Source organism: Thermothielavioides terrestris, chromosome 5, assembly GCF_000226115.1.
Source record: "Thermothielavioides terrestris NRRL 8126 chromosome 5, complete sequence".
In the NCBI taxonomy this organism is placed as follows: domain Eukaryota; kingdom Fungi; phylum Ascomycota; class Sordariomycetes; order Sordariales; family Chaetomiaceae; genus Thermothielavioides; species Thermothielavioides terrestris.
In genome coordinates, this window is record NC_016461.1 from 756020 (window position 1) to 768325 (window position 12306).

General features: G+C 56.7%; 2 protein-coding genes across 2 annotated transcripts; one reads left to right on the forward strand and one right to left on the reverse strand.

Annotated features, from left to right (window-relative positions):
• Window positions 1-602: 602 nt before the first annotated feature.
• On the forward strand, window positions 603-4789 carry THITE_2120775 (uncharacterized protein). The gene is made up of 3 exons (XM_003656281.1): window positions 603-1927; window positions 1994-2587; window positions 2647-4789. Exons 1-3 carry the CDS (start codon window positions 1223-1225, stop codon window positions 4591-4593), a joined length of 3246 nt encoding a protein of 1081 aa, XP_003656329.1. The 5' UTR covers window positions 603-1222; the 3' UTR covers window positions 4594-4789.
• A 1294-nt stretch (window positions 4790-6083) lies between these two features.
• On the reverse strand, window positions 6084-7297 carry THITE_2120778 (uncharacterized protein). Its single transcript, XM_003656282.1, has 3 exons — window positions 6827-7297; window positions 6289-6720; window positions 6084-6231 (listed from the first exon to the last, which is right to left on the reverse strand). Exons 1-2 carry the CDS (start codon window positions 7100-7102, stop codon window positions 6466-6468), a joined length of 531 nt encoding a protein of 176 aa, XP_003656330.1. The 5' UTR covers window positions 7103-7297; the 3' UTR covers window positions 6084-6231; window positions 6289-6465.
• Between the last annotated feature and the right edge of the window lie 5009 nt (window positions 7298-12306).

Sequence of the window (12306 nt, forward strand, 5' to 3'; positions counted from 1 at the left end):
CACGCCTGGGTGCCGAGTTGCGAATTACCTCCTACAATACTGGTAATTACGCGCCACAGAAGGGAGCTGGGCAAAGAGCTTTGGACGTGCACCCTGGCTTAACGTTGCTGTGTAGGTCCTCCCTGCCTGTAATAGGTAACGAGGGGAAGCAGGAAGCGCGCCATCTCACCAGGCATTACCCAAGCAGTCCCACGTCTGTCGACAACAACGCCGAAGAGGGAAAAGGAGACCATTGGCTCCGTTGACTCGTCTCTTCAAATCTCCCTTCCACCGCCCTCCCCCTCCTCTCTCCACCGCACCGCCGCGCGACGGGAGAAGGATCCGCACGGAGCACGGAGCACGGAGCAACAGGGCAACAGGGCAACCGCCTCTCCCTCCTTCTCCTGCAGGTCCCTGTGCCCCGAGTCCGCTTGTCCCGGTTGTTTTCGGGCACATTGTTCTGCGGCTGCGGCGCAAGTAAACAACTAACTTACCTACCTGACGGATAAGGTCCCGCGGGTCCGGTCCGGGAACATTCACGTTTAACCCGCACGTCGCGCCCCCTAACATCACCGCATCGCATCGCATCGCAGCGCAGCGCATCCCGTTGCCGCCCGACCGCGACGAGGCGGTCAATCAGCACGCGAGGTTTTCCTGCGCCAACCGCGACGCACAATGAGAACCGAATTGGCCCATTGACAACTCGCCCAGCCGATCGCTTAAGGTTTACTGGCGCCAACGGGGAACTGCAGTTCCGTTATTTCATTTGTTTTTCTCTTTGAACCTGGCAGTGGCAGCCCTTTTTCGCGCTCACTCAGCTTCCGACCGATTGCGACTTTCGTGGATCCCAGCAGCTCGTCCCCGCTTCATCTCCCGCGCGCTCTCTGCTCTGGGGCCACGGTCAACCTGCGCACCTGCGCAGTAAACATCGCCAGCGCTCCCGCCCGCTGCGCGGAATTTGCTCGCCTGTTTTGCTGCGCGTCTGCCGAGACGAAAAATGTCCAGTGCTCTCCAGACGATCCCTCACCAGCCCACGTCAGCTCCGGCCCTGCACACACCGCCCCTAGCCGCCGTGTCGCAGTTCAATCGACAATACCCGCCGACCCATTCATCTCTGACACGGGACGGGCCCGGCTATCATGCAAGCCAGCCGCCCTCGGGACCATCGCCGACATCGCCATCGCGACGTCCCTCCAGCAGACCCAGCGCCAGCAACGACCCTTGCATCGATCCAAATTCTCCAATGAGCTCCCGCGCCGCCGTTGCTTCTCCCGTGCCCGTCCCTGTAGCCTTGCCTGCAGGCTCTCCCAGCCCGCACAACGCAAACGCGGATCACAGGCGAACCATGCCTGCCGCTGTCCCACCGCGGACGTCGAGTTCCCGACGCGCTCAAACGACCGAGCGGACGACCGACGCGTCGCGCCGAACCCACACCGACTCGAGTCGCGATGCGAATGGCCGAATAGACGCGGCCGAGCAAAGTTCTCGCAGCCGACGAGCGAACCAGCCGCCCCAGGATCAACATGGACCGAGCGGCGCCCGCGATGGCCGCGGGAACCCGTCAACAACATCCGCGACAACGGCGGCGCCGCTCCTCTCGCCGCCTCCTAACTCCAACCCGGCCGATGGCCCGTCGAGGGAGGCAAGCGAAATATTGAACAGCGTGCTGATCTCGCCGCCCGAGGTAGACATCGAGCGGGAAAAGGAACGCTCAGCTCTTGCTCAACCACGTCAGGTCTCGAGCCTGCCAGACGACGATGCAGCGCCGCCCCCCATAGTCGCCATGGCGGATCCCGCAGAGGAGACCCGGCGCGGCGGGAGAAGCCGGCACGATCACTCCCGGCGAGAGAAGCAAACTAAGTTCGGTGAATACATCTTGGGCAACACGATTGGCGAGGGCGAGTTCGGGAAAGTCAAACTGGGCTGGAAGCAAGAAGGGGGTGTGCAGGTAGGCCTGCTCTCTCGAGCCCGTCTCCCCGTCGAATGTCGACGGCTAACCGAGCCATCATTTTAGGTCGCCATCAAGCTCATCAAGAAGGACCAACTGGGCAACAATCCGACGCGAATGGCCAAGATCATGCGCGAGGTGGCCATCCTCCAACAATTGACACATCCCAACATTGTCAAGCTGCACAAGATGGAGGAATCCGAGAGACACTACGGCATCGTGCTCGAGTACGCTTCCGGAGGCGAGCTGTTCGATTACATCCTCAACCACCGATACCTGAAGGACAACACTGCGAGGCGGTTATTCGCCCAGCTCGTTTCCGGAGTGGGTTACCTGCACAAAAAGGGGATCGTGCATCGCGACCTGAAGTTGGAGAACCTCCTGCTCGACCGCAATCGCAACATCATCATCACGGACTTTGGCTTCGCCAACACGTTCGACCCTAACGAGGAGCTGACGGAAGAAGAGGAGATGAACCTGACGGACCGCGAATTTGTTAAGCGCATGGGGCTGGATAAGGTCAAGCCGAATGGCTCGCGAAAAGGGGATCTGATGCAAACTAGCTGCGGCAGCCCGTGCTACGCGGCACCCGAGCTCGTAGTTAGTGACTCGCTCTACACCGGACGGAAGGTGGATGTTTGGAGCTGCGGTGTTATCCTGGTAAGCGGTCCGACCTCGTGTCTGCCCTCGTGCTGCGCTAATTCCTCCTTCTCCTCTAGTATGCGATGCTAGCCGGCTATCTCCCGTTCGACGACGATCCGGCGAATCCCGAAGGAGACAACATCAACCTCCTCTACAAGTACATCGTCAACACCCCGCTCACCTTCCCCGAATACGTCACCCCACATGCGCGCGACTTGCTGCGGAGGATCCTCGTCCCCAATCCGCGCAAACGAGCAGATCTGTTCGAAGTCGCCCGCCATAGCTGGCTCAGCGAATATGCGCACGTGGTGGAGTTCATCACGTCGAGCACAACGAGTCCTAAGGACATTCAAAACACCACTGTGCCCCCCGAAGACGAGGATATACCCATCCTCGCACGTAGCGCATCGGTACGCGAATCGACGAAGAAGACAACCGCCGCTCCCGCCATCGGCGGCCTGGTCAGCAAGCAGGGCACGATCGACGCCGACGCAGACGCTGCGTACGCCAAGCAGCAGAGGGACAACAAGCGTCGTACGGTGCAGGTAGAATATGTTGCGCCGAGTACGGCCACCCAGCGTGGCGAGCCCTCAGGGACGCAGGGGTCCAGCAGCCGGACGCGTGCCCGCTCGGGCAGCCAGGGAGCTGTCGACGTTTCCGAGAGCGCCCCGCTGTCGGCGCCCACCGAGAAGCCACTGCCGAGAGAGCCCATAGCTACAGGTGATGCGTATGGGAAGACGCCAGTTGCCTCGAGAAGGCCGCCCAGCGCTCATCGCAACGCCGGCTCGTCGGCTGCCGCCGCCCGGGGCGGGCGCGAGGCTGCGTTCATGACGGCCGTGCCAAGCCCCGGGGCCCGACCCGCAACAGGGGGCTCCATACAGTCAACCAGCTCCAGGGGTCCGGGAGCCGGCCAGAGGCCCTCGTACAGCCAGCCGGTGCCCCCCGAAGTTGCCGATACGAATGCGCACGGGAGGATCCAGCAGCCACCGCGGGGAGGCAGCAGTTACGGGAATCCCGCCTCGGCTTCCCAGGGCCAGAACGAGTTTGGCCGACCCAGTATGAGCCTCCCGCCCAAGTTCGCCAGACTCTCCGGCTTTGCCGACCAGACGCCTGGCGGCACCAGCAGCGGCGAGGTCAAGGGTCACAAGCGGTCCAGCACGATGGGTGAGATCAGCAGTAAGCTCTTCGGCCGGAGTGGATCGCTGTTTGGTGGTAGGAGCCGCAAACGGTCGGAGCAGCAGCCGGCGGGCGAGAAGGGCAAGAGATACCCCCCTGTTAGCATGAACAACTCAATCCTCGGGGCCGATGAAGGTCGGCAATCGATGGATTCAAAGCGCTCGCGCAAGTCGTTTTCCATTGGACTGGGCAAGAAGGCATCCGGCAGCATCTCAGGATCGCAGAAGTCCCAGGAGAAGCACGCGAGACGCTTCTCCTTTATCCCGGGCTCCTTTTCGCTCAAATCGATCGGCATCGGCAAGGACGAGAACCGACCACAGCTCGACTCGCAGCAAGATCTGCCCATCCAGGAACCTCCGGCAGTGGACCAGTATGGGCGCTACGTGGAGCAGGACATCGGCCGAGAACAGCCGGTCGAGGCGTCGACGCTGGACGGCATGTGGGCACAGCTTCATGAGCCCCGAGCATCGCCCGACCCATACGGGCATCGGCAGCAATACCCGTCTAACGGGTACGGGCATCCCTCGGCCAGTCAAGGTCACATGCCACCGGCGTTGCTCAGTGGCGGATCAGAGGCCTCAGTGGACCGCGTGCACCCCGCTCACGGATCGGCGCCACAGCTCCCACAGACACCGCAGCAAGACGGCGGGTATGACGGGCGAAGGGTTGCTAGCGGCGCCGCCAAGCCCGGGCGTGGCGTCCTGCAGAAGAACAAGCGGTTCGTGGACGCGTGGGACACGGACTCGTACTCGCGCGGCCGCGACCACTCAGGGAGCAGCGGTCCAGCCAGGAGAGTTATGGACTTTTTCCGACGGCGAGGGAAAGCCAGGGGCGGCGAGATCAGTTGAGCCTGCTGTCGCGGAGCGTCCCGCTCGCTCCCTTGGGCATCTGATCGATCTCAAACGGTGACCACAGCCGCGATACCGCGCTGTACATCCATCTCTTTTACCCACGGCTGGCACGTACCTACATACATTTACGGGAACGACAACGGCGGCGGCGTCATGGCGCAGTGAGCTTGGAGCAGACGGACGGGGCGTTGCGGCGCGGATAGGGGGTGTGGGCGGGCGTTGGAAAGGAAACGGAGACCTTGAGGACAGAAAGAGGCCGGTCAGTCCCCGTGTCAGCGGCATTGGAAGACTGGCCCGCCAGAACCCTTAACTCCTCTCCCATTCTTTACGTCCGGGGCGGGTGGCGAACGGAGGGCGGAGGACGGAGAACAGCATGCGATGCTGAGCTGATGGCGGTCTGGACGAAAATCAGTGATACCTTGTTTTCCTTGTTCTCTTCTTTTCCCTTTTCGCTCTTGTTTTTCCTCTTTTTTCACATCTCCCTCCTCCCGGCACCCCAACGATCCATCCAGTCGCACTGTTATACCGCAATATATGCTCTTGTAATGCCAACAACAAACTACCTGCATGCTCCTCCGCCTCCTCCTCTTCCCTCTTGGTCCAGTCAGTGGCTGTTGGGTGCATTCGACAAAGGTCTCTCCTCCTCGTCGTTGTCATCGTCGTCTTCCTTTCCGTGCCCCGCCCGTCCAGCAAACATGCTCACCCCTTCCCTCCGCCCGTTCTCTTCTCCGTTCCGTCTTGTTCGGACAGTTCCCCAGTTCCCCAGCCAGTTCCCCAGCTTGCGGGCGCTGCTTACTTGTTATGCATGGAGGTGAAAGTGGAGTGAGTAGTAGGCGTTGGAAAAGCCTGGCGCGGTTTGGGGATGTGATAGGGTTTCCGCTAGCTTTGGGTTGTTGCTTGGGTGGGTTTTCATAAGCCCACCTTTTTATGTCTGTGTTCGGTTCTGCGGGCTATTCAGCAAGTAGCATGGCGGATTTGGTTCGGTTGTGTTACGGAAGGAGGCAGTTGGGGGGTTGGTGGTTTGTGCGGTTTTCGTTGCTGGTTTTAGTTTTTCGCTGTTCTTGATGATGCTGCTGCATTTTGAGGCCCATTGCTTGTTTCTTTGGGGCGGCGCGGCGGGGCGGTAGGAAGGCGGGGAAGTGTGGTCTGCCGTTTTTTTGTTTAATCATCGGAGAGCATCTGCGTTTGTGGGACATATCTAGTCTGTAATGCTATTGTGTTGGTGCCTGGGGAGGCCATCTTGCCAGTGTTGCATTGTAGGGCAGCGCACGGAAAATCGATTGGTATTTGTTGATTTAGTGGCTGGAAGCGAGACATTCTATTGCAGACGGTGTTTTGTGTTTCAGGGGTAGTTGATGGCCAAGCCTGAGGTGTGCGGTACAGGTAAATAAAAACAGGAGTTACACACAGGTCGTTGATTGGTTCACGTCGATGGACATAGCATGACGGTAGCTTCAGAGGAGCGGCAAAGAGATGTGTGCCCGTCGAGAACTGGTGCCAACCAGTGGCCCTGCGTAGATTCTTCTGTGCCGTATACTCCTGACTACTTGGTGCCAGAGATCAGGCTTAGCATTGACCAATGCAAAATATCATCCATCACCAATCAGGACATGGTGCAAGTTTGGCTTTTAAGTCCTGAGAGAACAGTTGTCAGTTGAGACCTCGATAAGGTGACGCATAGGGTCGGCTCACCATCAGTCTATCACGGCAAGATGCCGACGTGTCTTTTGACCCTCGAGAAGAAGACACATCGGCCAGTCTTCGCTGGAAGAGGATCGGTTCACCTCTGCAACCCCCCGATCCACACTTCCCGGCGGATCTTCAGCTCAAACAGCAATGCGGATTGTGTTGCTCGGCCCAGCGATCATCTCACAGGACGTCCTCCTTAGGCGCCCCCGGACTCCGGCTTCGACTCCGGCCGCTTCGCGCCCCGCGATTCGACCCCCGCACTGGCCCGCCCCCGCCGCCGCCGCCGCCGCCCGGCCGCGCGATGGCCTTGCCCGGCGGGGGCCGCACGAAGGCAAAGTCCACCTGCACGGTCTGGTCCAGCAGCTGGGTGCCGTTGGCGCCGTCGATTGCCGCGCGCGCCTCCTCCAGTGTCGTGTACTCGATCAGCGCGTAGCCCTGCGACACAGGTAAGGCAAGAAGGGAAGGTTAGCGCACGGAAAGGTTGAAATAGATAGGGAGGGGGATTTGAGAGTGCTGGCTGCCGGCTGCTGGCCCAACCCACCTTGACATAGCCCGTCCGGCGGTCCAGGTTCAGGTGCACGTTGCGGATCTCGCCGAACTCGCCGAACTTGTCGTGGATGGCCTCCTCGTCGGTCTCCTCGTGCACGTTGGTCACCATCACGATCCAGCCCTCGATGGATCGGACGGCGGTGGCTTTGGTTCGCGTCTGCATGGCGGCAAGCTTCGCGGCGCTGATGTCGTTGTTGCTGCTGCTGCTGTTGTTTCCCGGGGCCTGGGGCGGGACGGCCTCGTCGATTTCCATCTCGTCGGGCGCCATTCTGAAGGCGAGCTGTGTAATGGCAGAGAGAACCAATGGGCGCGAGATTTGAAAGGCGGATGGTCTGGCTTGATTGGGTTCCGAGGCTCAGCACTCAGCAGGCAGACGCAGGTCGCAGGTCGCAGGTCGCAGCTCGCAAGTCCTCGAATATCTATGCGGCGTGGGCACGGCGCGATGATGATCTGCTGGTTTGGGGTCGGCGATGGGCGCGAAATGGATCAAGATAAAAGTGGGTCCATCTTCCCTGTAAAGACCCTAACCCCAGATTGCATACATTGAGTGATGTGTGATGTGACCCATCACCCTCGCCCTCGAAATTGAGGTTCAAATCTGTTATTAACATCTTCTATATGCTTGTATCCCCTTTTTTTACTTCTTTTTTTTTTTCCTTTTCCTTTTCTATTTTTTTTCCTATTTTTCGTTTTTCTTTTAAGCTAAGGTTTTAGCTAAGCTGAGTATAGACCTCGAGTTTCAAGTGCCCCTTGTCTTCTAATATATATACTACAGAACTGGGCGGTTAGTGCGATCCTCCTTTTAGCTACTAAGCAGGGGTCCTCCTTAACTAATTGTTATTGCTCTCCACCTCTTTGGCCTTGCAACCCTCTTCTTTAGCTTTAACAAATAACAGATACAGGGTACAGAGCTGTTAGTGATTTTTCTTTCCCTTTCTATTGGCTTACGGCTAAATCGTCATTTCCCTTATTTCCTTTCCCCGTTATTTTGTTTTCCTTTTTCCTCCTTTTCTCTACGCGCCTATATCGTGGGCTCTGCGCCTATACCGTGGAACTAGGGGAGCCGTACGTAGGAGCCTAGGCAACTGGGCTAGCCGTAGGCAGGTAGGCATCTGGGGAAGCCGCGGCCAGGTGAGCAACCAGGCTAGCCGTACGTAGGGTATACTGTAGGCGGCACCGGGGCTACAACGCAGGTACTATAGCCACAACGCGAGCATATTACGGACTGGGCTATACCCAGGCTAGGTATATAGGGCTACGCCCAGGATCTATAGCGGTCCTATAACGGGCCCGCCATAGGCCTGAGGTGGACCCGCCTCGCGCCCAGAATAACATCGGCCCGAGCCCCCTACACACGAGCCTCTAAAAACTCTATATACAAGAACTATAGCCTATACTTCTCCTTTTCTCTCCTTAAGGTAGTTGAATAGAACATCGTACACTTATTTATAGACGCTATAAGGCTAGTACATTACAGTTCAACTACCTTTAGGTAGATAGAGCAGTTGTTACTTCTAGGCGTAGACAAGAGTAGTACACTAGGCGTTTCGACGCTAGTATCGAGCGGACTAGACGCTACTATAAACAACCTAGGCGTCCTATAGGTTCTAGACCTAGACTAGGTCTATAAACACTTCTAAGTCTTATAGAAAACGATCGTATAGTAGAATATAACTATCGAGGAACTCTATACAACCTAGATCGCTATAGCTTAGACTATAAACGCCCCTATAGTAGCCTACGCCCTAGCTCCGACGATTAACGCTATAGCTCTAATAGCTCCTAGGATATAGTGGAAGCGCCTCTTTATAGGACAACCCTTCGACAGTAAAAAGGAACTCTTTACTGCCTAGAGGGCTACGATAGTATACGTCCTAGTAGTGGACTAGGACTTTATTAGAGGCCTCTACGACTAGTAGATGTTCATTTAGGGAAACCTTAGCTAGGGAGTTTAGGCCAAGGTTATAGCCTTTTATAAGTTGGGAGAGCCCTACTATAATTATAACCTAAGAGTATTCCTCGAGTACCTTACAACTATTTATATAGACCTCTATAAGTAGGTTATAGCCTTAACGAAGCTAGATATATTCCGCTAAGGAAATAACGAGCTATTCTCCTCTTTCCTTATTTACTTTAAGGCAAAGCTATTGAAGGCTAGAGGACTTAATTAGAGCAACGAAGTACAACTTATTAGACTATAACGATACCTCTCCTCGAAGTTAAAGTATATCGTAATAGGACAAAGGGTTCTATAGAACGACTATACTATAGCTATTACAAGGTACTATAAGATCGCTATCGACCTAGAGGCCCTCTATTTAGAGGAACGATATTAGCGGTCTTAGGGCAAGCGACCTAGGCCCAATGTAGATATAGAGAAGGATATAGATAGAGATATATCAATGACTAGGATCAATGTAGCCTATACTGCCCCCGCCTAAAGAGGAGCTAATAGGGGCTATAGAGAAAAGCAACAATAGAATAGAGAAAAGCAAGGTACAAATATACTATAGGCGAAGTAGATAAACAACGAAGTATATATAGTATATCAATAGGCTAGAGCCTATATCCATTATAGGCGCTAAGGTCACTTTGTAGCTATTTATCTCTTCGCCCTAGCTAAGAGGCTAGCTCCTTAGGTCGATATTAATAAGCTAGAGGCTAAGAAATAGATAGAGGAGGACTCCTCCTTTAAGGAGGAGGAGGGAAAAGAGTAGCCCCTATACAAAGTCTTATATAAGGGCTAAAAGGACCTATGTCGCGTGCTAGTGCACACGTGACTCTATCTGCCAGGCTCCCTGCGCTCAGGGGGCACATGTCAGCTCTGCCCACACATGTATATAGACCTCGGCGCTCCTCCCACCCAGCTTGAGAGGAGCACCTCTCTCAATACACATGCCTCTGCATCCTGCATGGCCCCACTTCGCTGCTCTTCTCAGTTATGAGCCCGGTTCGCGCACAACACTCATAACAGCGGTGTAGCCCAGTTGGGGCCATCCTTCTTCTTTTCTCCAACAACCACTTCCAGTTTTCTCGATCGTCAACAACTCCCACAAGTTCACATCACCCCCATCGTTCAGTCTGAACAACGCAGCACACCTCAGTTTGCTTCAAGATGACACTCGAAACTGAGAAAACCGTCACCGTTGCTGTTGCAGCGCTTCCAACCCTCGACAGCCCCAAGGACTGGCCAAGATGGATCTCTGCTGTTCGCCAAGAGGCCAACAACCTGCGTGTCTGGCACATCATCGACCCAGACACCGAGCTCGCCACCGAGGCTGAGATGCTCGGCCTTCCTGTGCAGCCCACCCAGGGTGCGGCACGTCAGGCGGTCCAGGACCGCCATCTTCAGGCGTGGCACACTGCACTGCAAGCCTGGAAGGCAGCCGATCCCACCACCCGTGGCGAGGAACCTCAGTCAACCAATCCTACTGAGGAGGAGATCCGCCGTGAATTCCTCAAGCTGTGCGAGGCGTTCTCGAAGTCCGCCATCGACACTGCGGCGTTCCGTGCCGTCAACAAGCTCCGCGAGATGATCAACGTGTCTGTCAGCGACCGCTACGCACACACCGCACACGACATCATGGAGGCCGAGAACGTCACCGGCACACGCGGGTTTATACAGACGCTGCGCAAGATTATCGCACCCTCCAACAGCGCTACTTTCACTGCGCTTGCCGAGGAGTACGCAACTGTCCTTGCCAGAGGCAGCCAGAGCGGCGTCGAACCCAGGACCTGGATTCTCGAGTACATGTCGGTCCTCCACCGCGCAAGGGCGGCCAACATCGCCGCAGTCACCGACGCAACAGCCGTCACCACATTCCTCAAGACTGTGCAGAGACGCTTGGATCCAGAGTGGGCGACTCGCATGCTGAAGGATATCAGTGTGACTGAGAAGCTCGGCGGCAAAGGACCAACCCTTCTCGACTTGGCTCTCTCACTCGAGGCGATCCTCCAGGCTGAAGCGGTGGTCCACCCGAAGCCTGGAGCCTACCCCGTGCTTCCAGGAGCGCAGAACGGTCAGAAGGGCAGTCAGAAGCGCAAGAAGAACCGCGACTGCCCGTGCAAGCCGAAGACTTTTCGCCACTGGTGGTTTCCCTCGGAATGTCGGCAACTTCGGTACGCTCTGACAGGGGAATCCCTGAACGGCGTGACGCTCCCAAACGACGCGGTGAATGCAGTGCGCCAACGATTCGCCAAGGAGCGCTGGAACGACCTTCGAGTGGAGCTCCAGAAGCTCGGTTGGAAGATCCAGAACGCATCGTCAAACGCCAAGACCACTAGTTCCAATAGTGGCGCGGGTCCTTCATTTCCGGGAGCGCTCCAGGTGCACGCTGTCATCGACCCAGCGATCGCAAGCGAGCTCGAAGGAGCGCGTGGCGTGTTCGCATCTCTCGAGTTTGGCCCACACCCGCTCAGCAAGTGCATTCTGTTTGACAACTGTGGAGCGGTCAATCTCGTCAATGACAGGGCTCTCCTTGTCCCTGGCACGTTCGTCAAGACGAGCGGTGAGACTGTTGAGGCAGGCACCACATCCTTCCCAATCTCTGGCCGCGGCAAATGGATCATCAAGAACGTTTTGAACGGCGCGCGCGGCCCGAACACTGAGGACCTTGTCATAGACAACGTTGCTGTCGTCGAGGGCTTTCACGTCAACATTGTCTCTGAGAGACGCCTTCGAGCGCAGGGCGCTTGGTACTGCGGTCTGGATTGCACGCTGCGTTGGGGAACTTTGGAGAAGAGTATTGTACTCAGGCAGCTGGTCGAGAAGTTCAACCTGACCTTCTTGCAATACAATGCTCTTTCCTCCTACTCTGATGCCCTTCGGGTGCTCCCCAGAAGCTTTGCCGGACTTGTGACTTTGAGCGCTGCAGTTGTGAAGAACTTTGGGAGGAGCAGGCCCTCCAAGGACCCGCTCCCAGAGAGAGAAGACCCAGCTGCTCTCTGGCACATCAGATCTGGTCATCTGAGTTCAGAGGCGCTGGAACATCTCGTCTTGAACGCCAGAGGTGTGCGGATTCGCGGGCCTCGCAGACTGGAATGCGAGGTATGCGCGCAGGCATACGCGGAACAGGTTATTTCGCGCCGCCCACCATCGAAGCCGTCACCACGCCCATTTTGGAGGGTCTCTTGGGACCTGTTCGACTTTCCGAGGGCACTTGACGGCTCGAACTGGCTGCTGGTCATCAAGGACGAGTACAGTGGGAAGCTTTTCGCGACTCCACTCATACGCAAGACGCACGACAGTGTGTACGATGAGCTCGTCCGCTTCGAACGCTGGGTGAAACGCCAATTCGGGCTGCCCATCTGCAAGATCAGGCAGGATGGCGACACCAGTGTCATTGGCATCAAGGGATACACAGCGTACGAGCTCTGGGCGCAGGAGCAGGGCATCGACTTGGAGGTTACGCCTTCGGATACCAAGGAGCCCAACGGCGGTTCAGAACGCGCAGGCAAAGAACTTATCACAAA

Coding starts and splice junctions, on each gene's coding strand:
- THITE_2120775 (XM_003656281.1), top strand. CDS start 1,223: ATGAGCTCCCGCGCCGCCGTTGCTTCTCCCGTGCCCGTCCCTGTAGCC. Junction 1,928..1,993: donor AGCAAGAAGGGGGTGTGCAG/GTAGGCCTGCTC, acceptor CCATCATTTTAG/GTCGCCATCAAGCTCATCAA. Junction 2,588..2,646: donor GGAGCTGCGGTGTTATCCTG/GTAAGCGGTCCG, acceptor CTTCTCCTCTAG/TATGCGATGCTAGCCGGCTA.
- THITE_2120778 (XM_003656282.1), bottom strand. CDS start 7,102: ATGGCGCCCGACGAGATGGAAATCGACGAGGCCGTCCCGCCCCAGGCC. Junction 6,721..6,826: donor GCCGGACGGGCTATGTCAAG/GTGGGTTGGGCC, acceptor CCTGTGTCGCAG/GGCTACGCGCTGATCGAGTA.